Source organism: Aythya fuligula, chromosome 4, assembly GCF_009819795.1.
Source record: "Aythya fuligula isolate bAytFul2 chromosome 4, bAytFul2.pri, whole genome shotgun sequence".
NCBI lineage: Eukaryota > Metazoa > Chordata > Aves > Anseriformes > Anatidae > Aythya > Aythya fuligula.
Genome location: NC_045562.1, coordinates 70,109,683 through 70,136,653, shown reverse-complemented (window position 1 = coordinate 70,136,653; position 26,971 = coordinate 70,109,683). Strand labels below are relative to the sequence as shown.

At 39.4% G+C, this 26,971-nt stretch overlaps 1 protein-coding gene across 9 annotated transcripts in view; it reads right to left on the bottom strand.

Moving 5' to 3' along the window:
• CTBP1 (C-terminal binding protein 1) overlaps positions 1–26,971 on the bottom strand; it is a 228,587-nt gene that overhangs the window by 18,301 nt on the left and 183,315 nt on the right. For 4 of the 9 annotated variants that reach the window (XM_032187044.1, XM_032187042.1, XM_032187043.1 and 1 more), the window contains 3 exons: positions 20,028–20,182; positions 8,918–9,062; positions 4,235–4,441 (listed from right to left, as the gene is read on the bottom strand). In XM_032187044.1, coding sequence (XP_032042935.1) covers positions 4,235–4,441; positions 8,918–9,062; positions 20,028–20,182 — 507 coding nt within the window. Of the gene's footprint in view, positions 1–4,234; positions 4,442–8,917; positions 9,063–20,027; positions 20,183–23,762; positions 23,980–25,444; positions 25,534–26,971 lie in introns of those variants that run through there. The other 5 variants (XM_032187049.1, XM_032187051.1, XM_032187047.1 and 2 more) reach the window with 3 other exon arrangements.

Sequence of the window (26,971 nt, the reverse complement as noted above, 5' to 3'; positions counted from 1 at the left end):
AGTTTCCTTTTGAATCACTCAGGAATCACATAGCTAGCATCGTCATATTACAAATACTTTATGAGATAAAATCCTCCATAAATGACAATTCATATTTAGTCACAGTCCTTACACAAACAGACAGCAGGACATTTGTAAACTGCCAATTCATTTTAAACTGCAGCCAACTGCACACCTCTGAGTTTTCATCCTGTTCTGAAAGACTTTTATTACATGCGACTCTTCTGGGCACAAGGGGAGGCTAAAAATCTTCCTGAGCACTGCAAGAAGGGACCAGTTCAAAAAGCATCCACCTTCAAGGCAACTTTACCTGAGGAGCATATATAATTGCTATGAATACAGACGAGACTTGGGTGCTTCCAAGGAGAGGTAAATTCAGAAATACAAAATATTAAATGAACTTCTTGGTCTGTGATACAGGAAGGATGCACAAAATGCACTCTCCATACAGCTGCAGGAATGCAAAAATGACCCAAGCCTATTTCAGACATAAAGAGATTTATATAAGGTTCTTGCAAAGCCCATTCTTCACTCCAGTCAAACCAGCAGCGTGAAGAGAGACACACCAGAAACTCCTGGGTCTCCTGTTAGTCAGACTCAGCGACTTCCCCCCAGTGTCCTAGTTTGCGGGGTGTCTGATCCTGACCTCAACACCAACTTGATCCAAGCACAACAATACAGGAGCTGCAGTTGTCAATGATCTCCACCCAGCCCCTGGGCAAAGAGCCTGCCGCTATTCTGGTATTACAGTTTTATTAAATGCCCTCGGTACCGTGGAAATGTTGATGAGGTGCCTGTAGACTTCCATGGAAATAAGAAGTGCTCACACTTAGCAGCTCTTTGCAACAGCTGTGGGGAATCTGGGCAATTTTTAATCCCTTCTGGAGATCTCTGATACATGGTTTGCTTCGTGGAGCGTGCCTTTTTGTTACATCTCCTGGTGAGCACATCAGATGAGCTCGTAGGACTGCTAGGGGTGCCACATTTATTGCATGGCAATGCCACCCAGCTCAAAGCTCACTGTCTGACGTGCTGATCGGTGCCTTGGCCAGCGTCTAGTCAGGATGTGGAACCAGTGAGACAACACAGCAGGTGAGGAAAGACAAACTGAGTGATGAACGCTGATTATGATGCACTGTCAAATGGATCTGGAAGAATTTCACCTCTTCTGAGCGAGGAAATGCATTAGCTATTAGTCACCAGCATTTGTAACTGGGAAGGAAGAGGAAGGGAGTGTGATTTCACAGCCTTCGCTGCTGCAAAATCATCCTTACAGCAGAACCAGCTCTAGCTATCTACTCATCCAAGTACTTACATGCTGCTGCTCATAAATATTGCTTAAAAAAAAAAAAAAACCCACACAACAAAAATACCCACAACCTAACTGCCTAGATAAAAGGTGAAAAGGTAGCTTTTTTTTCAGTGCAGGGCTTCCTATCCAAGCTTGCAAAGCTTGTGACGCATCGCTTGAAATATGGGGCACTGGGTAGTAATAAAGACTAGAAGTGACAAAGACAGCTGTTGGATGATGTGATATTATTATTTATGTTAGGCTCAGAGAATCACACACTTCAGAAGGACAGAAAGAAACACAGGCTCTGCCCTGAGGAACCCAGAGGCTAACCAAACAACAGAACAATGACGGATGGTATCCAACAAGCACATGAAGGGGGCATTATGTAGTTGAGTCTTTGCTTATCTCCAGTACAAGCAGAGGATGAGAGATGGGGTTAACTTTAAAGGAGGAGCACTGAGTAATAGGATTAAGCAGGATAGACCAAGTGTCAAAGCAGGAATATGCATGAGAGGAGGCAAAGAAAAGAGAGTGGGTGATGGAAAGAAAAAGGCAAGTGAGTCATGAAGCTTGGCTAAACCAGTGGATAAGGAAGTGAGTAGTTGGAGCTTTGGAGAGAATGACGTAGTCGTTCCCTAGCACAGAGATAGGCAAGAGCTGGGATGCTTATCTTTGGCTAAAAATAAAAATAAAAACTACAAAAATGCCCAGGAACAGATGTGAAGGTCTGGACTGAGGTGCTGCAGCAGCAAAGTGATGCAATTTATGCAACCCGCTGCCAAAGAGACACAAGTTTAAGACAAGAGCACAACATAGCTGGGGCTGAGATAAGGGATGATCTCAGAAGTGTGTAAACACAAAAGGACACTACACAAAGCTGGAGGAAAGAAGCAGGACTTAGGAACAAAAGATGAGAACAGTTTTGTATGTGCTACGTTCGCTTCATAGCCTCTTAGTGGTTCAGCTGCTCTGATGCTGACACATCCTAATAAGACAATTAGAAATTGAGGCAAAACTACAGATGTGGGAAGAGGCCACTAGTAGAGAAACATAACCTAAGGGCAACAGTCTGTTGAACATGGCTGTAAATACACATTTTAGATTAAAACTAGAGATAGCTACCCTCTTGTAGTGATCTGGAACAGGGAAGGGAGTACGTCAAAGTCTAAGCATCTCAAGTGCCCAAATGCTAAATCTAGCATAGCTGTGTTTCCATGTCTTCTAAGACTGCTTCTAAGACTTCTTCATAAATACCCATCTATATCGGAGTTTGTTAGAACAGGAGCTCAGAGTCACAACGCTGGGCATATTCACATACATGTGCAAAACCAAGCAGTGGATATGTTCAAAACTTTAAAATACTCACTTTAAAAGCTGTGAATATTCCACTGTAGGAAAAGAAAAAGGAACAAAGACTGCAGAAAATTGCTGGTTAATAACTGCAACAGAAGTGTACCTTTAAAACCAGAATTTACCAGCCTTTTACTATGCCACGCACACAAAAGGCATCTTTAAAAAAAAAAACACCAACAAACAGAAACAAAACAAAAGCAATAAAAAACCCTTAGCACCTCATGCAGCATTACATACATACTGGCAATCTGATTATCCAAATTGTTTCTCTATACTTTCCAGTCATTCGCAACAAAAACAGCACACAGAAAACTCATTTAAGAAATTCAGTAATAAATGAAGGCTTTTTTCTCAGCTCAGCCTGGAATTAAAGCGTAACACAATAAACACAATGCCAACAGGACAGATGTCTCCAGCAAATTAGCACATAGCATGTAAGCGAAGACTTAAGGTTCAAAAACTTGATGCGTATTTCCATTTTTAAAACACGGCAGGTGATTTGTCTATTATTTATGTACAGATGCTGTGACTGCGAGTGCAATAATCGTGTTTAAATGAGATGCATTAATACACGGGTATAGATTTGAGCAAGCAACTTCATGACTAGCTCCTTGAAAGTCACATTTTAAAGGCTGTTCTTTAAGTGTGAAGACGCTTTCTATTGCCTTGTGCACTCGTTCAAACGAGTGGTACGTAACGCCAAGCATTTTCAGATTCCAAAAAGTAAGAGTTCATGGCTTGAAATATCTGACAGCAATGTGTAACTGGAACAGTCATTAAAGTATGATGCCCTGTTGTCAAAATCGTATTATTAATTCCTGCAGATGAATACCACGGCAATCGCATCCACAGTCCATCAGATCTTTGATAAGACAAGCACATGACTGAATAATTTTTATATAGAAACTGACTTGCTTGTTTTTCTTCTCTGCGTCTGTAACAGACAGCAATTAATTCGTCTCAAGCAAGCTTGTCCATCTGTTAGATGCCGAAACACATTTAGGGACATTCAGAGAGGTAAGTAGGTGATTTTATTAGGTCTGGAAGCATTTCAAACTTTCTTGCATTTATTTTTCCTCTCATTTGAGCTGAAATTACAGATTCAGATGCAGCCCAACCAAATGCAAGAAGTAACTGCTCTGCAGGCTGTTCCTGCAGCAAGCACTTTTCAGACATATTAAAAACAGCAAAAGGAAAACAGCACAAACAGAACCAGATATGACAACAAACGATGAATACAACAAATACAGGTGACAATGGGTTGGTGTAGCAGGATCCTTGTTCTGGAAAAGGGAAGCGATGGAGTCTTACAAGCAGCGTGCCTGACACCAGCAAAAAGATGTCCAGAAGCTCAAAGAACTGAGGAATATCAACAGCAAAAATTGCAAAAATAGTTGTCTGAGGGAAATGATGATGCCTACAGGGAAAACATTTGAGATATATAAACACCAGGAACGAAGTGGTATTATACAGAATGCTTGGCATGGAAAGGAGTGAACTAGTGTTGTTTTAACAGCTCAAATCCTCGTAATTTTTTTAAAGCAATAGGAGGCGAGGAGCATTAAACCATCTCACCAGCCAACATACCTAATCCAATAATGCCCAAGGTCTCCCCTCTGATCCTGGCAGCTCCGGAAGCCACTTCCCGAATCTGTTCGACGCTTTGTACTCTCGTGCCTTCTCGCAGAGCCTGGTGAAGCCAGGTGGTTCGTCTGTACAGGTTCAGAATGTGGCACATGGTAGAATCCGCCGTCTCTTCTACTGAGGCAGCTGGCACATTACACACTGCAATCCCTGCAAAGAATGGGTGGAAAGGATACCAGGTTGCCAAGTAATTCTCACTTCTTCCTTTTTGATGGCCATTCAGGAGCATGATGTTTAAATTTACAGGTATTTCTATACCAAGTTTCTGACTGCAATCCCTGACACAATACATGACAAACCAGTTCATAAAGACTTGCAAAGGTTTTGTTCTGATTTATTTTTTTTTTTAAACTTTTGTTTTTCCAAACTAAGGCAAACAGACTACTGAAACCACAGAAGTATACGAGATGTCAGGCAGCTTAGTAACCAAGCTGATGTCTTAGTAAGCATTTTACATGCACACTGGGCTACGTGCTTTGAATAGCAGAAGGAAATATGCCTTTCTCTCAGCACAAAGCCAGTAAGGTTGAAGATCATTGTTTACATTTCATTGTATGAGTTACACTCCACTACCGAGCAAATACCCTCCCAAAAGCTATCTATACATTATAAAAAAGATTGATTTAAAATGAAAGCAACTCTTACAAACCTTCATGGGATAACTATTATTTCCAGTACATATATGGGTAGTAACAACACAGGGAGGAACGATCTGTTTCTTGTTGCACATGGGTTTGTGCAGTTGCTACAAACAGAATCCAAGTCCTTCCCTGGTCCTTCAAATTAAAGAGAGAACCCATCTAAATATCAATACAGAAATACAATACTTCTGCATGGTATGGAAAGGTAATGCAAAAATACAGCTATTAGGATATGGACTTAACAGTTGAAAAAGGTGCAAGATCAAGAATCAAAAAGACCATTACAGATTTCCACAGACAGCTGTGGGAGGTGGACTGATCCAAGACTCACGAAATTCCATTTTTTACTTCAAAAAACAGCTCAGGCAGCCAGCAAATGTAATTGCGTGTCAGTCACCCCATTCTGTTTCTCTCGGATAAGCGTGTACTTCCAGAACACATACTGCAGTGAAGCAAAATGTTTCCTTGAAAAAAGTTTGTGTCCTTTCTATTTACTACATTCTCCCTGTAATCATCAGCTCCCGCTAATTTTTTGCTCCCAATCCTGCTGACTGAGATCACAAACAGTGTACAGTGTAATTTCACGGTGGAGAAAAAAAGTGTTTTGTATACTAAAAAAACACCCTAATACTGTTTTCACTGTCTAGTTGTTTGGGTTTTACATAAATAAGTATTCAGTGAGTCCTCAGCTAACACCAGTATATCTTGTGAAGCAAGGAAGAAAACCCAACATGCTCTTCCGTGAGAGTAATAACAATAATCTGACAAATAATAAGCTTATACTGAATTTATCTGTGTTTTCCATTCAAACGCCTTCCTTCTTTCTACAGCCAACAGAAGGAAGCTGCAGAACTATTTTTCTTGTCTCTGCTGAGTCACTGCTCTGTAGACTTACACAAAGATAAAACAGCATCATTTGCTGGATTATTAATCTTGGCAGTCTGCTAACATCAATGGCAGTGTGAAACTCACGGTATTTTAAAAATAAAAAAAAAGAGCACGAATGGGACAAAAAGTACTAGACTGAAACATAAAATCCCTTCAAGTGCATCACATTAAACAGCTGCATTTGTTTATTCAGAAGGTCTTTTTCACGGAGCAAAAACGCGAGTTTTAGATGGCAAAACAAATTCAATAAGCATGTATCCTAATGGCTGGCATCAACAAAAAATGGTTTAAAAGGACTTTAAGTTATATTACATATGTGGGAAGCTAAGAAATTCAACTCGCCTTACACCTTCCTTCCTATAAAAGGTTTTCCCTTTTAGGGAAAAGGGTGAGGCAATTTCTCTCATAAGTTGTAGAAATTTCTTATTCTCTATTTTCCCCCACTTTTAAAACCAGCTGATTTCGAAAAGGCAAGAGTATCGTAAACCACAACAAGCAGCTGTACAGAGGCAATGATATGAAGAGAAGAGACATTTCACATAGGAAAAGATAACGTACTCTTCTCGTTTCTCATATCTAACTGCTTCAGTGCTCCTTTCCCACTCCCCACTGCTTTCAGTGATCTTGTGCACAAGTTCAATGCTGAAAAGCTCAGGAGTCAACTGGTGTTACCCTTCACTGCCATTTCACTTGCATCCAGTTACAATTACAACTCATACGTATTTTCTACTCAACAATTAATAAACTGAAGAAAAAAAAAGACCAGATCATCTAGCTTTTATTCAAGAAACATCTGTTTGCATCCATTTGAAGAAGAGTAAAAGCACTAACATTAAAGTAATACTTAATGGGAAAAACTGGTAACAACTTCACCAGCAAGATCCCTGAAAATTACTCCAAAAGTTACTATGGAATTTCAGGAAAATGTCATACTTTAGGGTCTAACTCTGTACTATATTTTGAGACTGAATCAAAGCCTTTTTCAAAAAGCAATTAACTCTCGGGTTACCTCCTTGAGATGCACATTCAAGGAATGGAAAGAGATTTGTCCCAGTAGAGATGCATTAGTATCTAATTCCAACCATTTGGCCCTAACTACTAGGAGAGACTTTACATTGTAAGCCTTCCAGCATTTACTGGCTTTTGAAAGAATGGACAATTTTATTTTGTAAATACTGAAATGCACAAATGGGATGGGTCCTAACTGTGTAACTCACAGTCTAATCACAATGTGATTCAATGAAGGATTGATTAGGCATGTGGTGTTTACCATGCCACAGGGATGAGAATGTCCACAGTCTGCTATACTGTGGCTTGGATCACAGAATCATTAAGGTTGGAAAAGACCCCCAGGATCATGTGGTCCAACTATCACTCTACCACCAATGTCACCACCAAACCATGTCCCCAAGCACCAGGCCCAACCTTGCCTTGAACACCCCCAGGGACGGTGACGCCACCACCTCCCTGGGCAACCCATCCCAACGCCTGACTGCTCCTTCTGACAGAAATGTCTCCTCATTTCCAGCCTGAACCTCCCCTGGCACAACTTGAGGCCATTCCCTCTAGTCCTATCACTGGTTATCTGTGAGAAGAGGCCAACCCCCAGCTCCTCACAGCTTCCTTTCAGGTAAATGTGGAAAGCAATGAGGTCTCCCCTGAGCCTCACATTTGAGTTGTAAGCTCAGGTTACCATCCAGCACAGAGACCTGCCCAAATAGCCAACAAACCTGCAAAGATTTTCCTCTCATCAGGGATTCTCTACAGAAATCAGACTATGATGGCTCCGGGTTTTTGGAGCTATACCTAGGTTTTGGGGCTTTGGATCCAGGATTTTACTCCAGGGCAGTCCCTAGATACATAACATGGTTTCTGGGGCTCATAAGTCAGGCACCAAACTTTGGCACTACTTGAGTAAGTAGGAACACAACAACCTTGTGCATGCCTTCTCATCTACCTGTTCTTTATAGAAACTCAAGAAAATGTTCTTAGCCTCTGCCTGTTGTGCAAACTACACAGCCATTAGTCACTGGGGATTATTTTACTTTCTTTTACTGATAAGCAGATCCACATTACACCTCCTCGCTCTATCAGTGGGGCTATTAGTAGGACTAAGCACTGTCACACTTATTTGTTTCCAAGATCTTCATAATGGAAAACACATTTATTATTGAAACATGTTAGATTAGGTATTAGGAAGAAAGTCTTTACTCTGAGGGTGATGAGGCACTTAACAGGTTGCCCAGAGAAGCTGTGGATGCCCCATCCCTGGAGGTGCTCAAGGCCAGCCTGGATGGGGCCTTGGGCAGCCTGGGCAGGTGGGAGGTGTCCCTGCCCATGGCAGGGGGCTGGAATTAGATTATCTTAAATATTCCTTCCAACCCAAACCATTCTGCGATTCTATAATACTTGATAATTTCAACCTAATTAGAAAAAAAAAAAACAAAAAACAAAAAACAAAAATGTATACATTAATATCCAGTGGTACAGTTTTACCTGTAGATTATAGATAATAGATAGGTTATCCTGAAGTAAGCAAAGTATAAATCAGACTTTCTTTTTTTTTTAAGCAGTGAAACACTAAGCAATATCTCTTCATAGTTCCAGTATCTAAATTTATTCTGAAGCTGTAACAACTGATTCTCCTATAAAATCGATATTTCTACTTTATGGAGTGCTTTAGTACTAAATCTCATGCATCATAAATAAGTCCCAGACAGTTGATAATGATCTCATTTTTTATTCAAACAGTAGTAGTTTTCCATGCTGATGGAATTATATTTTGTGATTGGATTACAGTAGGCAGTAGTTAAAATACACAACTGGGGTAAAAAAAGAAGAAAAATTATGGCCGTACTCCTTGGATTTATCTTGAACAGGCAGATTGTCATCCTGTCACAAAGCTATTAATATTATCACTCAATTAACTAATGCTAATATCTCCATAATGATTTTTAAACACTTTGATGAGAAAATTATACAGCTTACATACTATGTTAGTATAAATTATACAGAAAACATTAATGCAAAGACTTAGATGCTATCAAATTTCTGGAGGCAAGTATAAGATGTAAAACAATGTCTTTAATAGTCATACCTAAATCTCCAGCAGATTTGATGTCAATATTATCAAAACCGCTGCCAATTCGGACAATTATTCGAAGTGCTTTAAATTTCTCCAGGTCTTCTCGTGTTAAAGTGATAGTGTGATACATCAGTGCACCCACTGCTTCATTTAGTACCTACAAGTAAAATGGAAGAAAAAAAATACTTATTTTTTTTTTTCTTTCATAGGATCTCAGCCTAATCAAGTATACAAATTTTCAGGGATAAAGGACTGTAAAAGCATTGAATCCAGGTCTTTTGTTTTAAAGGTTATTTGCCCAAGTATGTCCCAGCCTCTTGTTAGACTTTTTTCCCCATCTGATATGTCTGTCCCAGCATGAGGAGACTAGTTTTAGGAAGAGATAAGTGACCTGTATTTGTGTTCTTATTAAGAAGGGAAGATCTTCTCATTTCACAGGAGATACTTTGCAATATTGGACCCTAAACACAAGAATTACCAGACTGCATCCGTACATGCATCCTAAAAACACATGGGAGCAAGCACTCAATTTAAACAGCAAGCATTTTTATGCTTCAGCAGCTGACATTCAGTTTTGAATGGCGTAACAGAGCAATCTCTTCCCCACACACACAGTGGTACAGGCATTCACTGCACTATTAAACCACTTGATACCTGAATAGAAAACATTCAGTAATCATTACAAAACCCTGGGACAACAGAGACTGAAATTTGTCAATTTATACAAAAAGTGTCTGTCCCGCAGTTTACTGATGCTGCAACACTCTGAGCTCTCACAGATGGAAAACTGAAGTCACAGAAATTGGTATAAATAAGATTATCCACAAAAACTAACACCTCTACGAAGTAAGAAATTGTACCAAGACAAAAACATTGCAAAGGAAAAAACTTGTGAGCAAAAATAAACTGACAGGATCATAAGGGTTTGAATATCTTTCAAATAATGTGAAAGTACATCCAACCTACTCAAGAAAGATTAAAATGAGGGGGTGTGAAGGGGAAGAAAGGTTAGCACACGAGGCCCAGGAGTTTTCAAATTCCGCTAACAAACAAGCCAGGAAACTGCATGTCACACAGCTGATACGAGTTTATTGCTCAGAAAGCAGAACACATTTTCCTCTGTATGCAAACTGGACTGTTTCACTTCTTCAAAACACTTCTTGGTTTCCACCTTCAGTGTGTTACCTAATAACCTAAAAGTTCTACAAGATACAGAACACGCTCAAATCATTTCAACTTCTAAGCTACTGCAATGACTTCATGTGGTTCCTATCAAGGACCTTATGTGAACATTTTGTGCAGGCTCTATATTTCTTATTTGATACACTTTTGGGCTTGGTGCATGCACAGATTCTATCAGCTGGGCTACTTATGAGCATTTTCTAGTGTAAGGAAAAAATATACCATTAATAAACATAAATCATTTCAAAAAACCCTACTATGGCAAAACATGATCTCACAAAAAGCATTACAACTCCCTGCTGGAAAACCAAGATCTGAAGCAACAATTTTAAAAAATTAAGATACACAAAATGTTTTAGAAGCAAATGTAAACAAAATCCATGAAAATGAAAGAAAACTGCTCCTTATGAATATCTCATAAACTAATCTATGGTATTTCAACAGGTGCCCCCAGATTGGTAACCCCAGCTCTAAGTCAGATAAAGACCAGGATTCCTTTGAGCAGAATTTGGATTTACTTGTAAGACGAAGAACTACAGGAAAATTAGAAATGACACAGCCTTGAAGTATGTGGCTACAACATAATTCAAAGAACAGCTGTAGGCTCTGATGCTACAAACAATTATATGCACACAAAACTCCTTGATTTTAATGGTACAAACAAGTCCTTTGGAGATTACAGCTAGCAGCCACTAATCAGCAAGACTGCACTCATCAGAAGGCATTTACTTGAGCTGCTACAGACAGGTTAAGAACACAGTTTATTGAGTTTGCTTCCACAGTGGCATTGTTGCTGGTGGGGACTTCCCACGGCACCAAGCCCATGTGCCTGGTGAGGTCTGCACCTGAAATAGTCCTTGTAACTTGACTAAATGCCCACCTAAAATGCCTTTAGGTAGGTTTTTTTTTTGTGTTTTTTTTTTTTTTTTTGTCCCATTAATCCCTAAAAGAAGATTGTTCTAAAATCCCCCTGTTCCAACAACACAGAGTTTTCTTCTTGTTTCCAGCCCCAATTTATTCACAGCCCAGCTTGCATCCATTTGTTCTGGTGCCAGTGTTGGCCATTTGCTCCAACCGTACTTTGTCTCCTTGGTGTTTACAGTCCAAATTTTATTTATAGGCAACGATGATATCCCCTGTCACAATCTGGCTGCACTTTGCAAGCCTAGTCCTTCCAGGCTTTTCTAGGACGACATCTCTCTACCCCTTGGCTGGTCTAACACTTCTTCGCTGTGCTCACACAAGCCTAAACTCAACTCCCCTGGGGTGACCAGAGCTGCAGGCACCGTGCTATTTGAGGTCTCTCTCCGTACTCTGTTACACCAACACCAGTACTGTCAGCAACCCGATGGTTACTGGAGAGCTCTCCTAATGAAGTCTCGCCTGACCCGTGTTTCCGCATGGCCAGCGGCACGCTGACAGCCGATCCCTTGACTAAAGCACACAGCTGAATCCTTCCCTTCCTCATGCATGTCTTATTTCACACTCTCAAGCTTCTAGCAGGGCTTCCTTCTCCAAGTCACAACCCCAAGTTTTATCCTGTTGCCTTCAGGTACCTCTTGCTCCCTGTGATATCCTCCTGGCCCTCTCCAGTTAGCCATGTTCCCCATTCTGCCTCGTCACCACATCCTCTCCTTCCAGGGCTGTGACCCAGGAGAAAACACCCTTTGTTCATACATAACCTGAAGTAGTTTACAGCTTCTGACAGCCCATCTAAAGTCTTCCGTGGCAGGCAGACCCTTCCTTCCCTGCTGCCCACCCCAAAAAGGCCAACGGGGCCTGTGTTTGTGTGCACAGAGCTGCTGCTACTCTGCAAGCCGCGTGAAGTAGGGGCTAAAAGACAGCTGAATTGGCTGAGGCCTTTGTGCTTTAAAATCAGTGTTTCAGCTGGGAATTTCACTTCATAATCTGACATTTTATTAACTCAGCCAGACAAGACTGTAATTTGGTCTCTAAGATCTCCGGCCTGGTCTCATTACACTCCATTGTGGGGCCCGTTCAGGTTATGGCTTGGCACTGGACGGAGACTGAAAAGTATTTGGAAGTTTGGGAATGTGTTCAGTGAAAGGAAAAATATTTTTCAGCTATGGCTTAATGCTGACACTAGCCATTTCCACACTCGTTTACCCACCAGATGAGATATGTAACAAACAGATGCACATGACAGATCTTTCAGGATTTTCTTCATAGTGTTTGAACTTGTAGGATTATGGACCAGTTAGCAAGGAAATGCACTGCCAAAATGTAGTCTCTTGGTATTGTGCATTATCTTGCATCAATTTATTATGCTACTGCTTTTTGCAGCTGGCCATGTGATAAAAGTACAATAAAAAGGCAAAAAATAGAAAATCTGAAGTTAGAAACATTCAGCATTGATGACTTAATAACGCCACTTACAGATTTTATAAAATAGAGTTTCTGTACTTTGTTATTATTTTTATAAAGTATATACTCAGCTATTACACAGTAAATGCACATAAGGAAGTCTAAAAAGCTTGCCAGAGTGGAAACAAAACTTGAACTAAATCTGAGTGTAACATAGGAAACTGAAATCCAACATAAATGTAAGCAGTTCTGGCAAGTCTTTAGGAAACAACTGCACATAGGAGTAATTTAGTGATCACTTACAAAAGTACACCCAGGGGCAAATGCATAAGAGGTGCTGGGATTTTGTGTGCTTTTTCATAGCTCCCCATAATAAACTCAATCGATGCAACAATCACCAAATTCTAGTACAATGATTTTATTACTAAAATATCAACTCCTGTCAATCTGAGTGAGATACAGATTTAACAAGCAAGCAATTTCAGGTATGTGGCAGTCAGATAACACTCTTTCAAGATCCCCTGGATGTAAAGGAAACAGGCAAAATTTGATAGAGAAGATAGAGAACAAGCAGAGGGAGCTGCGTACCTTCAGCAGCCACTCCTGCTTTCATCTGACTACAGCTGTGCTTTTCGGGAAGAAAGGATCTGAGATAAAAGTTGAAACACAGGACATGAGTTGGCTTCCTTCTGTTACCAAATGATTAGGTAGCCCATCTGCATAATTTTTATGCCTTCAGTTACTGACTTACTTCCAGGTGAAGCTACAGCTTGTTGAAAGCCTTTTTCATACCCTCTTCAACGAGCTGACATCGTTTCCAATCAGAACTGTTCAGACAGGTCTTTCTGCTGTTCTTCAACCTCAAAATGACTACTTTGCTTTCACAGCGTGCCAGGTCTCCAAGGCTCTTAGAGAACTGATGACACTGTAGCAGGAGACATTTCTATTTCAAAGAGCTTAACAGATCTTGAGCAGCGAATATTGAAGGTTGAAATCCTTCTAAAACATTTTCCTATTTGTTTTTTCTCATTTCACCACCATGCTCTTTTAGCCATCCTGCCAAATGCCACACCGTCACCGTTAGAGCATACATGCCTCATGATTTGCAGAAGAACTTAGGATCCTGAGTATGTTACAAAAGCATAAATACAGCATGTTAACAATGGAACAGAAGGTTTTTTCTTCTTCAGTCATCTAAACATACCCTGCTAGTTTTCACTTTGAAAGACTGATCTCAAGGCTCGTAGATCAATCCAGAGCACAAAAACGTAACACAGTACATAAAATACTAAGCTACTTCAACGCAGAGACAGAATACATTTATAAAATACACACGGAATGACAATATAGCCTTATTTTATTTTTAAACCAGCCTCTTGGAAGTCATCACTAGAAAGTGATCTATTTCATCTGGCTCTAAAAACACAGGGTACTGCATTTCTTGGGCTTGGATTTTGCTGTGTCATCGCCAGTTAAACGTTCCCGTGTCACCAACAGACCTGAGGTATTCTGCACATCCAGGTAGACTTTACTTAATTTGAGTAGAACTTTTATTATCTGACTTGCAAAAAAGCAGCAATATGTCAAATTTGTGATCGATACTTGGTAACACAGAGGAAGGCTGCAGCAGGCTCGCAGCTGCTCGCAAAGTCTCACCAGAACAGTGTGAAGGATCCATTGCAAACGAACACAGTTAAAACTAAAAATAAAACCCAGCATGCTCAACCAGTAGTTAGTTTGTTGGTACAAATGCAAGATTACAGCTTCAATGCTGAACAAACAAGAACCTGGAAAGATCATCTTACTTGACCATTAATAAAACAGGAACAAATCAAAGACTCATGTGAATGATAGCAGCACGCTTGATTTGTTTGCGTCAGTTTCAAAACATTTCTTCCATTATGAAAGCTCTTTAGCTCTTCTTTGAAACAGACTTAGATAATAATTGTAATGACTGGAAATGCTTCTACAGGTAATTCCTAGGTACACAAGTGATTGAAAACTCCTCATCCTACACCACTGAACAGGAAGTTCAGCTTTTAAACATTTATATTTAAAGTAAAGATACAGAAACACAGTATCCCTGTGAAGGTGATTTCATTATGTGCTTTTAACAGGAGTCCAGAGATTTGATGCATGTTAACTTAAGCACTTGTAAGGCTGGAATATAGATTTATCATCCAGGCTGTATTCCCACTTCCCACTGAGAACCCTGGTCCTCCGATTTTTGAGTAGCTGGGCATCTGCACGAAGCAGTAAACCCAGTCAGAAACACCACCCACCCCACCCTCCATCCTCCAATTTCTCCTTCCAAATGATTTGAGAAAACATGTAGGAAACCACATATTCACACAAAAAAACACAGAACGAGAAAACACACACAGATTCACATAAATTGACTTTCCAGCATACGCATTTTGGTTTAAAACCATTCCTAGTCAGCTGTGCTTCCTATCTTTTGAAGTTTGCAGGGATAACTATTTTCTCTCTGTTTACCTTAGACTTCTATTACCAGATCTTGCATATTATTTTTATGTTTAGCTCTATGTAGCTGGAAAGCTCTTTATATATATATACATGCATATATATATATATATTACTCTCTTATATATATATAAAGGAACAAGACTGCAGGAAGGAGAAGCGCTGGCTGGGGAAGCTGCCAGGGAGGGAGGAAGAGCAGTAAACCGCAAATGGCACTCAGAGGGAGAGGGACTGTGGGGATAGAAAAGGGGGATAGAACAGGGCAAGGGACAGAAAAAAAGCAAGTCAATCTGGAACGAGGAAGGAAGCAGCCTAATTATTATTTCATTGATCAACTCCTGTTCCACCATTTTTGGTGGAACAAACTAAACCCCCGTGTACATTTGGAGACAGTTTCTGAGAAGGCAGATTTATATACGATTGTGAAAGAGAAAACAAGTTTAACAGGTAACTGTTATTGATATTAATATGATCCCTATTTAAAAAATAAACCAAACACCAAAATCTTAAAGTGGATTTTTACTCCAAACAACTAAGTTAACTCCCCTGATAGGATACAGATAACCCAGTTCCCACCACTCCCCATGATACAGTCTGACAAGCATAATGCTCAACTTCACAGAGCCATAAATACTATTTATAATAAAAGAGAACCTAGAAGGCAAAGTTTAAATGCATACTGTGTCCTCTCAGATGCAAATATCTATGACAGTCCTGAAAACAAACCGCTTTCTCTACTGCAGAGGGAATGAGGGGGTGTCAGTAAAACCTTATAAAAGAAGATTTCTGAAGAACTGCAATAAATGTCCTCAAGTACAAAGTCATTTCAGTCCTTTGGGTCACTCTCAGTAAATGTCAGTATTCACTTAAGCACTGGCAGCCTTTTCAAAGGAACGAAACAGCCTCACCATCCAATTTGCCTTCCAAAACAGCAGTGAATACTTTGACCTGCGATGAAGCAGAGTCCTAATACATGTTATTATTTATTTGTGACCTTAAGCGAGTTACTTATTTTCCATACTTTAATTTCCTCAGCCATAAAAAGAGAATGACGAATAAACTCTTTGACATAAGGAAATCACTACAGAACTGAAAGTGAGGCATTACCCGATCTGATGAAAACTTTCCTTAACTAGCACACATACTAAGGTATAACAGCATTTGCTAACGTCCTGCTTTTCACCCATTCCAGTGGCATTCAAATCCTAATTTCTTTTCCTTCTCACTACATGTGTTAAGACCTCTCAGCCTCCCTGCTTCTCTGAAAAAATGTAATCTCTGTGGTCTGTTGGTATCTGTCTCAAGGAACTACTACACAACCCTCTTTTTTTTTTCCCCTCTTTATTTCCTTTATTGTCTAGCCATCTTAAAACAGAAATGTAAACTATCATCTTGTCCCTGAAACCCTCTTACGACCATCAAAAATCCCTCTTGTTTTCCAAAATGTTTACTGCCCAAGCGCTGACCCCTCACTTCCCTATGATCAGACATCACCACGCAAGCCGAGTTAATGCCAGATCTAGGCAAATTAACAGCTGTTATCTAAAACCTGCATCTTAATTAACTAGGCAATGCCATTTAGAACAGCCAGGAATATGCATTACAAATCTACAAACATTTTAGATGTTGCTTTAAACATGCAACCTCTAATCTTAAACCTTTTTCTGAAGATTTATTAAAACTACATTTCCAAATAAGGTATTCAACAAGCAGGACAAAAATAAAGATATTCTCTCCTGTACCTCAAATATGGTTTGGAAACAGTCATTTTTTCACTGCACGTGAACAGTGGAGGTAAAAAGTGAACGCTTTTTTCACATGGAAGTAAGCAGTGCTCAGCACTTCATTAAATTGATCTACCTTATATTACTTTAACAATATGAAAATGGATTAGGGTTTGTGATTTTTGCTGCAGAAACCTATCACCTGGCAAACACTTTGTAAATTCAAACATTTTTGGACTTCATCACCCTTTTGACTTGCGAAAAGCTCTATTATGACAACATACTGGTTGCTAGTGAAAACACATTTTCCAGATAAATGACTGAGTTCACGAAGAATGAATTGGTTTGACGTGATAAGAAGAAAAGGAAGCAAACTTAAGTATATGAGCTGAATACACTCTTGTGAAGATCAACAACAGATTACCTGTTACTCATCAAGTTTCAGTTACTTTAAATACTTTTCCAAAACTACATTTTGAGATGCACGTTCTGACTTTCAGTCTCAAGATCTGAAAAATTCATTTGCTACACACCGCTGATAAGAGAAAATATTTAGTGTTTCTAAGGAAAGGCATTCATGTCACTCAGGAATTCCCCAGCCTTGCTGCATCAGAAAAAAAAATATGTTGATTTCAGTAAACAAAGCAGAAGACCATACAGATGGTGCAGCTGTCAGCATTCACCTGAAGAGCAGATTGCTCTTACCTATTAAGGGAGTGAAACAGCGTTTGTATTTCTTATTCTCCACCCACTATTTAGTCCTTGTCACTAGAATCTAGCTATTTCATGTATCACATGTCTGACAATGGCATGAGGCAGAGAACAGTAAGATAAAAACAACTTAAACATGATGAAAAATAGACAAGACAGAAATAAAGCATTATGTTACATTTTAATTCTGAATACATAAAAATGAGAAAAAAATGGTTGGGTTAAGTAGTTCTTTAAATGAAAGAACAGTATTATACTTAGATTATTGTTACTGGTTTTGACCCTTACAAATTAACTCTTTTTTACAAAAAATAGCATGTCAAATTACTTATGAATACAGAGAAGTTTTTATTTTTTTGCATTTGTTCTCTCATTACTTCCAGGTTCTCTTTCACTGCCGCAATAGTGAATAGTCCTGGTCACATGCACAGCGAAAACACTGGTCTCCTTCAAGAGATGGTAAAAACCAGGTTGAAATTTGCATTCCGTTTCAGTAAAATTTTACTCTTTCAAAACTTAATGTCACAACAAAACAGACTTTGAGATTATTCCATCCCCCTGACTGCCAACTATAAAGATGGCTTTCTATATGACTGTGCAAGTGCATTAAAGAAGTCATGAACTATAAATTTTCCAACACTGATTCTAGCCTACAATTCAAGAATAACCTGAGAAGTCTTAACTATCCTGTGAGAAACAACTAATGAACTGAAAAGAAGGTGTTTGGAATGCAGATTTCCTGGTAGGAACAATTATTTTTTTTCTTTTCCACTCTCCTATTCACATTAGAATTATTTCCTATCTAAAAAGTAGCTGAACAAAACAAGTTAGTGACATTCAGTCAGTATTGATGATGCCAAAAACAACTTCAAAGATCATTCTTGACTAATGTTCTATAGGGGAACAGCATATTCCTATATGGGGAGAGGGGTGAAGGTTAGACAGGAAATCTGTCTGCAGAGAGCCACTGAGGAACTACATGCAGGGCTTCAGGAGAGGGGATTCATCTCTTATGTTTGCCTGAAGCATGAGAATCAGCTATTCTAGCTTGCTGTATCATACAGAGTAAAAGCCTCTTCAGTCTTCTCTTTCAGTGTTGGGGAAAAAAAAAAAAAAAAAAAAAAAAGGAAAAATGCAACAGTAGCTCTTAAAAATTTTCAAAGCTTTAACAATGATTTTTTAATTTTTTTTTACTGTATAACAATATTTTTCTTAGATAATTACAAGCTGAATTGTTTGTTGGCGAGTTCTCACCAAGAAGATGCTGACGTGAAAGGAACTACAGAAAAAAAGTTTATTCACCTAATGCCAGATGGGAAATTATTGTATCAGTATTATTTGCAAGTGGCTGGCTTTGTAAGAAAGTCAAAGAAAAGATCAAGTCTCCCATTATATACAGACACCAGGCTCTAAAATGTTTAAACAGTGCTACGTAAGAAAATGAAAAGCAAATAAGCAATTACAAGTTAGTGAAAAGGTTCTGAAAACCTGTAACAAGCCTGAGGATTACCATAATTAGCATAGAACGAGTCCAACGATGTATTTGTAGAGAAGCAGGAATATCGGTGCACCTCAGTTCAGCTGACAGAATTCCTTCACAGCTGAAGCGCACTCAGCAGTACACACAAACCACAGGCACTGTTCACAGAAGTGGATTTAGACACTCACCCAACAAGCCTTTAAGTTAATACTTTGATTGTACTTGTCTATCATGGATCTTCACTGAAGAGGAGGAAAATAAATTCCCCTGGAAGAGACCCCTGATTGCCCTCCTTTGCTGTCATATTTATTACGATTTTTTTTTTTTTTTTTTTACCTCCACAGAAGCTGGTTTCATCCTTCATCAGGTGAAGGAATACTTGACATTTGAGGCTTACTCTGCCAGCCAACAATAACTTCATCAAATTAATTCTACCTCTGCAGAAATATGGATGTGAAAAGGCTCTATTGCTGCCTGGAGAGCAGCAAAGATTTGGGGTAGATGCTAGGCCTTTGTGCTGAAAGAAGTCTCTGAAGAGAAAATTCAGGCATATGTGCCAGCTGGTATCCTCAGCTATCATCACAAAAAATGGGTATCCCTCTAAGAAAACGAGAAAACCTTTGACAATATTAAGAACAACTGGTTGTTTTACACCTGCCCAAATCATAGGTAAGGTACAAACTTTTGGGATAACACACACAATGCATTTCTTAAATTCATTTTCTAAATACATTTTTTGTTAGCATTTGTTCCAAAACTCTTTTCCAGCGTCAATTTGCAGCGCATGCAGCCTTCTAATCCAATCTGCACAATTCCTTGGCTAAGCAGAGAAGTTTGGCTGTGAGAAGAACTTCCAATCTGACACTAATATTTGGCTTTCCAGTTGACAGCTTAGCAACAGTGTTTCCAAGAAGCATTTCAAAATATCATGTAATAATATAATTTTCCCTGATTTAACTCTCTCCATGAATCTAATTCAGCTGGTAAGCATATGGACAACATCCAGCCACAGATATGCTGCACAGAAACATACTTCAACGGATACATTTGTCTTTGTTCATCATTTATTACCTTAATGATCTGGTGGTCATTTCTAATCAACAATTAACCAAACTGCAGTGCCTAAGGCATTTTCATAGCTAACACCGGATCTATTCATTATTTTAGAAAAAGAAGATACTTTAATAATTATTAAATTACATCTTTGTAATATTACCTTTTCGTGAATTTCTTGTGTAGACTGAGCATCACAAAATGCCACCGTGGCTACATCCTTCAGAATAGGCATTTCTACTGTACAATCCCTGCCATCCAGCAATGCTACCAAAGGGCGTGGGTGCATGGGCCCATTCATGATCGGAGGTCGAATGCCTATGAAGAAACAGAGAAGATGAGTTATTCAAGGGATGTAAATATAACAAAAACACATTATAGCTAGCCTCTTTATTCTGATGGCAGAAAAAGATTTAGAGCGAATAAAAACAGCAACAAATTTTATGGTTAACAAACATAGACCCCTAAAGAAAATGCAGTGAAGGCTCAGGAGGCTGAACAATAAAAGATCGTCAAAAATGTTAAGGGAATAGCATAATTTTTTAAACAGACACCCTCACTGCACTATTAAGAAGTGTCTGTGCAATCTTATCCAAGATTCATATTTTGATTGGATTCCACACCTTTGTGAGCTCTAGACAGAGTGAGAACAATCTTGTCCAGGCTTGTAAGAACGTCGCTGATGGAATACCATACGCAATTCAGTAAGGAGTTGAGTATTCAATTTACATATATCACTATAATCTGCTGACACTAAAATTTAACTGAAAAAACCTACAGCAGCAAAAATGTGTATTTACTGAGGATCCACTGTCCAAGTACACAGGCTTAGTGCTAATCTACGTAGGCCTGCTTAAACTCATAAATTTTACACAATGATTCTGTAAGATTCAAATTAATGCATCATACTTAATCCACCACTGAAAGCTCTCTGACAAAATGTGAGCAAAACGCCCATCCTTAAACCAGCATCACACTTGGAACATTGTAGAGTGACAAATAAACACGTTAAACATGTGGGGGAGAGAAAAATCAGTTCAAAGTGCAGCCTTAATTTATATCCTCTTTATGGCGTCTTAAAATGAAAAGTAATCCTTACAGCAGGATATTCAGAGAGCATCTTTTTACTGTATAGATGCTATAAATATACAAAAGTACTCAAGGGAATAATATTAAACCATTACATTTACACAAAAGTAGTTAAGCGTGGGTGGAAAAAAGGGACTTCCTGAAGAGAGAAAGAAAAATGAAAACAAGAATACAGTACATGATTTTTCGTCTTTCAAAACAAGTAGTTTTAAACACTGCAGAGTGAAGCAGGCTAGATATTTCTTGTATGCAAATGTCAACAACATACATTTGCTGCAGTGTGAATTTTAAAATTTTGCTTATTGCTTGGTAATATGAATTAGCCCAATATGAATGCAGAAGGACTGAGGTTCCCCAGCTACCTCCTATTAGAAATCCCTGCATCTGAAGCCTCAGACTGCATCACAAAGCAAGCCCTGAAAGACTCATCTGCATTGTAAGTGGATGGAAAATTAGTAGAGTCCCAGTTCTGCATACAAGATACCCAGTGAAGGAAAACAGCTGTTGGGAAAAGGGATTTTCACAAGTCAACAGAAGTAGCACATTACTTCCCTGCTGGGGCCAAGCCCAAATCTAGTGCTGAAGGAGCTGCACCAAGGAGATCATTACCTTCAGCCTCAATTACCTGTCTAGCCTGCACCCATAAATTTCATGTGCACCCCTACCCAATGCAGTAAGGCTCGGGCTAGGGCTTCCTGTCATCTGGCATTCAAGTTCTTTACCTCTTCAAATGGTTTTTAGACTTGAAGACAGCTCAACAAGGGTCACTGGAATTTTTCCTACATGCATGTACTTGCAGCTAGTGCCCTACCTGGAAAACTTATAAAAAGGGCAGCTGGCTTTAATTTAACTGTAACTGCATAATGCTTAATTGCTTATTCAGCAGCAAAAGGATCTTTCAGACTGAAGGCAGACAGACAACAGATCCTCACCAGTCCTTCTGCATTTGATCACTGAACTACATTTGGTTCTTTTTCATATTAGTCTTAATGTCTTTCAACAACTGATTATGCCAACAGGAGTGCACCTGCAGCATTCTCACCATAGCAGACAGGCATTCAGATGTGAAAAGTATTCACCAACAAAGTTTTCCATGGGTACAACACTCATGGCAAATATTCTGCGTTACAAATCCATCGATTCTGGTGCACAGAAAAATCTCACCAATTATTTCTAAACCAGCGCTTAATATCCAACCACCAAAATGAAATGGGAGCATTTTTAATATCATTTTCAGAAATCCTGCATCTTACTAACTTACTGCTTGTTGTTACGCATCTGAACCAGAAGTGGCCACATAACCTTCATACAGTCATTTTTAATAAACTAACCACACACTAATAATGTGGCACAGGACAAACACAGCACGAATACACAATGCAAATGCTACATATTTATCCCAAGAATAATTACTATCTTTTAATGGGAACTTAATTATAAAACCCCATATTAAATTTACTTTGAAACACCCTAAAGTAAAGCATGTTACAGACTTGTTCATGTTTCTTTCAGAATAGTGTATGTAATAGCATTAATAAAATGCAATTATGTTTTGAAACATAAATGTAAAAATGACATTGCAAGCCCTGTTCATATTGAATATAACAACTGTGCTTGTTTTACAAGCGAGATGTTATGGTCAGCTTCTTAACTGTCAGTCCGGCAAAACCAGGATTTCAATGACAAGTCTGAATCCAAGCTCAAGTAAATAAGAGAAAATGTATAGAACTTTGATCCTAAAGCTGTTGAAAATGGAGGAAGAACATGACATAGTTCATTTCCCCCAGAGCTACAGCAGAAGCATCTCTGTCAACAGAGGAGTGCACACAGTCCAAAGAGATAACAAGATTAAAAGCTGTCCCCTTCAAGAATCACTCTTCCATCTAGAACTCTCTCAGAAAAATACAGTACCACAGAACTAACACAGCTCTTTAAAAAGAACAATTCATCTAAAATACCTAAGGCTGTGCTCTCTTTTTCCCTTAGGCCAGTGTAACTACCCATTTGAACCAAGGGACTCTTGTCTGATGTTGTTGCTAAGTAGCATGCCAGACCAAGCCCCAAAATATAAGAACTGAAGTCAGAAAAACAAGTGGGAGGGTAACCCTCCCCAGGAGTATCTCAGGCTTGTTAACAGAGTCCCCAGAACTCAAATATACCCAGTGACCTTGACCACAAAAACCCCACAAACCTTTGCTTGCCAAAATCCTCTCAGAACTTCAGCATGGACTTCCTGTTGCACAATCTTTCTGCCTAAATACCGTATCACTAAATCGCAGACAATAACTCAACACTTCAGTAAGCTTACAGTAACTTAATCACAGTGGCAGTCACTATTTAAAGTTTACATTTGCAAAGACACAGTTTCGCTATGAATCAGAACTGTTTGAACGAAAAACTACTTCTTTCACCATTTAGATATGTTCGGCCTGGTTCTTATCTAGAAATGTCACACTGCACCCCATGCTTGGTTTTGCAGCAGACCCTTGGTGTGGCAGGATAAAGCAATGTGTATTTAACAGCAGTATTTTCCATTCCTGCATTAACAGTAAATCATGCAGCTCAGTGCCAGAGAGGAGTATGACTGTAAACTGGTCAAAAGCAACATTCAGAACCACAAGCACAAAACTCAGTTTTTTTAAAAAATAAATAAATAAATTTCACTTAGTTGGCTTATTTAAGTATGGTAGCATTTTATATAACACAGACAATAACAAGTATACCATCCACCCCCACATCCTAGAACCTTTGTTAAGGGAAAACAATCTCAGTTTATCCTAACTTGAGACTTTCAGGAACCCCTACCAACCTGACATTTCTTAATCTGAGCTTGATTTCCAGGGTCATGAATTCGATTTCTCAATGCTTTACAATCTTCAGTATTCTGAGGCAAAATAGCAGCCTGTCATTCGATCCTCATTTCCATGTCTTTAACTTTTCTTGCAGCCTCCTGTAATCTTGAACCAAAGCTTTTAAACTTCTTATCCACTGCAACCTCTGTAGCCTGGATCGTGTTCAAATTTTTACTAAAAAATTAAACACAAACAATACATTAAAACAACATTAAGGGTCTGACTTGTGCTCACAGAAGCCAGGAAACTCAAAGTCAAAGCTTCTCACTGCATCTGCACCCTTCCCCATTTGGCTGCTGGTTTTCCACCACACCTGCTGTGCTGCCACCGGCCATTAACATACCAGGGACTGTCAGGACACACACAGCACCAGAGCAGGACAAGCAGGTGCATTGTAAAGAGACGTACCTGGACCAGTCGGCACCACTCTTGTGGCAAAGCTTTTGCCTAGGTGAGCAGGGATGCGAGGAGAGCGTGTGATCTCCCGTAGCACCGTGCTGAGAGCCAAGCACCGGAGAGACTACCGAGGATGGAGTGAGAAGCCTTTACTCTGAACGTGGTGGTTGGCTGCGTAGAAGTCAGGCCCTTAAGGTTATCTAAATGTATTTAAGGAAAGCAAAGGCTACCCTCAAAGGGTTATCCCCAAAGGTTAGCCTTAAAGTATGCTCAATCCAGCTATGAGTGGGTTTGGGTTTTTTTGTTCCTCACTATGGAAATAATCTGGTGGTGAAGCTCTTGCCCCAGTAGCAGCTCCCGTGCCAGTGACTGCTGGAATTTTTCTAAAATAATACCACATGTAGGGTGCATGTGGACAGAGCGGTCACAGCGTGGCGCACAGCTGTTATGGATGGACGGCAGAAGTGCCTTTTGAGACCGACAATTTGGACTAGCTGCTCTACAAAAACAGCATCTAAACCCTTTTCTGGTCCAGCCTTTATGGAAAAAGCTTGAAAAATTCACACAGCAGCTTTCAGCCGTGTGCCCGATCGATCAGAGGTCAGCCCAGCGCTTGCAAACCAGAGGATCGACGAACTTATCCCTCAGCTCTTGTAACCAAAACCTGAGGGGGAGGCTCGCCAACTACCGCCTCCACACCTCTGCCTGTGTGGTGACTTACGAATTATCAGCCCAGCCTTAGCCCTAGATGTCATTTTTTTTTGGTTAAATACTTGAAAGAAAACAAAGACCTACCCAAGCGTGGTGGTTTCCTCCCCCTCCTGAGGCCTACCTGCCCCTCCTGAAACAAAGGCGCACCTCAGCGCGCCGAGCTGCCAGGGCACAGCGGCTTTGGAGGCCACTGGAGGGTAGGAGGGTTCGCCCTGACATATTCTGGGCCCTTTTAGCTTGTTTTAAGCCTTTCCCAAAACAGCCATTTATGTCAGGGGCCGACAGTAATTAAAGTCATCAGGCCGCACAACAGAGATCTCAAAGCAGTCTGTCAGCGTTCGCTGACATGAGAAAACATACCAAACGCAACAAGATAAGCTATTAAGAGTAAAGAGGATTAGCAATGTTATTTTCACATTTTTCTGCTGCTGATTAACATGACATCATTAGGATCACGACTGTCTCTCAAATAAGGCATACACGTTGTAAGTAAAGGACATTGTCAGGTTTGTAGGCCCAAAGTTTGACCTACCTTTCATTTTCTTAAATCTGTTTGCAAAGTCCATGTAATTCTTTAAATGTGCTGTTCTTTTTTCAAAACAAATGCTTCAATTCTTTTTTCTGAAAAATACATCAATGCCAAAAAGCACAACACTTATCAGTAACCCTATAATGACAAACCAATAGTACATGAAATGGAGAACAGCAGCCTTGGGAAGGGGACTTTACATTTTCACGTTTCTGAGGATCCTCACAAGTGCAAGGATTAAACAAGCAGGAAAACTCCCTTGACAATGTCCTTTTAAAAGATTTTTCCCTACAAAACTTCCCTTACACACAGTAAAAACATCAAAGGGATTTCGGTTTTTAAAAAAAATGCAAACTGCTGAAAAATCTGATCTATATTTACAAAAACAAGACCCTAAAATGACAGGTTGGACATTCAACTAATTTACAATCTTGCACATGTAACACAAGACTAATCCCCTCTGGCATTTACCTTCGCTTTATATTCTTACCTAGGCTATAAATGTAGTCAGAGCTGTCACTTATTTACCAGGAGTCCTCCAAAAAAATACCATGTTTTTTTAAAATAAATGTTAATATTAATTCAAATAAAGAACAAGTTGTCAAAACAAACAAAAAATATCCCTCTCAGAACATGAACACAGAAGCTGTTATGAATTAGATTTGCCAAAATGCGCTATTAAAATTCCCAGAAATGCCATACTTAAAAAGCATATGTTATGGCTCCTGACACGTAATGCATTTTTAAATTTTGGACTTTGTTTTGGTAGGCTCGTTCCTGTGTGTGCCGTGACCTCAGGTGACATTTAGATTCGAGGTAGAACAAAACTAAAAAGCAATCAAGTAGAAATAAACTTTGAAATGAAATGCAGGTACACGGATCAGTGAAATACATGTAGATGCGAGAGGGGAGGGGGAAAAAAAGAGTGCTTACCAGCATGTAAAAATTTTGCTGAATATGCAAAACGAATGTCCTGATTCCACCAGAATCAGATCCAGCATCTTTTGGCATTGCCTTCAGCAAAAGCAGGTTGTCATCTCCCATGACTTGGGATGTGGGATTAAGACTTTGGGTATGGGGTAAATATACAACAGCACCAACAAGCAGAGCATACAAAAAAGTGGTAGCTAGCCTTGCAAGCCTGAATTTCTTAGTAGATGACTTTTTGTCTTTTCTCATTAAAGGTTTCTAACTATGCTTCTTAAGATTGTGGGAACCTGCTGTAAATCTTACTGAAATTAATGGGAACAATCCCAAGCTGATTTTCAAAGGAATAAGATTTGGACTTCGTAGCATACATGTAAGAGAAAACTAAGCATTAGCTTCACTTAAAGCATATGTACAGTCTCTGCTGAAGTCTACAGGGCTTGGAAGTGAATGCTAAGCACCCTGAAAAAGCATAGATGATGAATACTATAGCACTCTGTGCTTTTTTATTTACCTAAACCCAGTAAAAACAAGTCATCTTCCTTCTTTTCTTTTTAATTTGCAAGAGACCAAGAAAAATAGAAGTGGTTTCCGGCGCTGTGC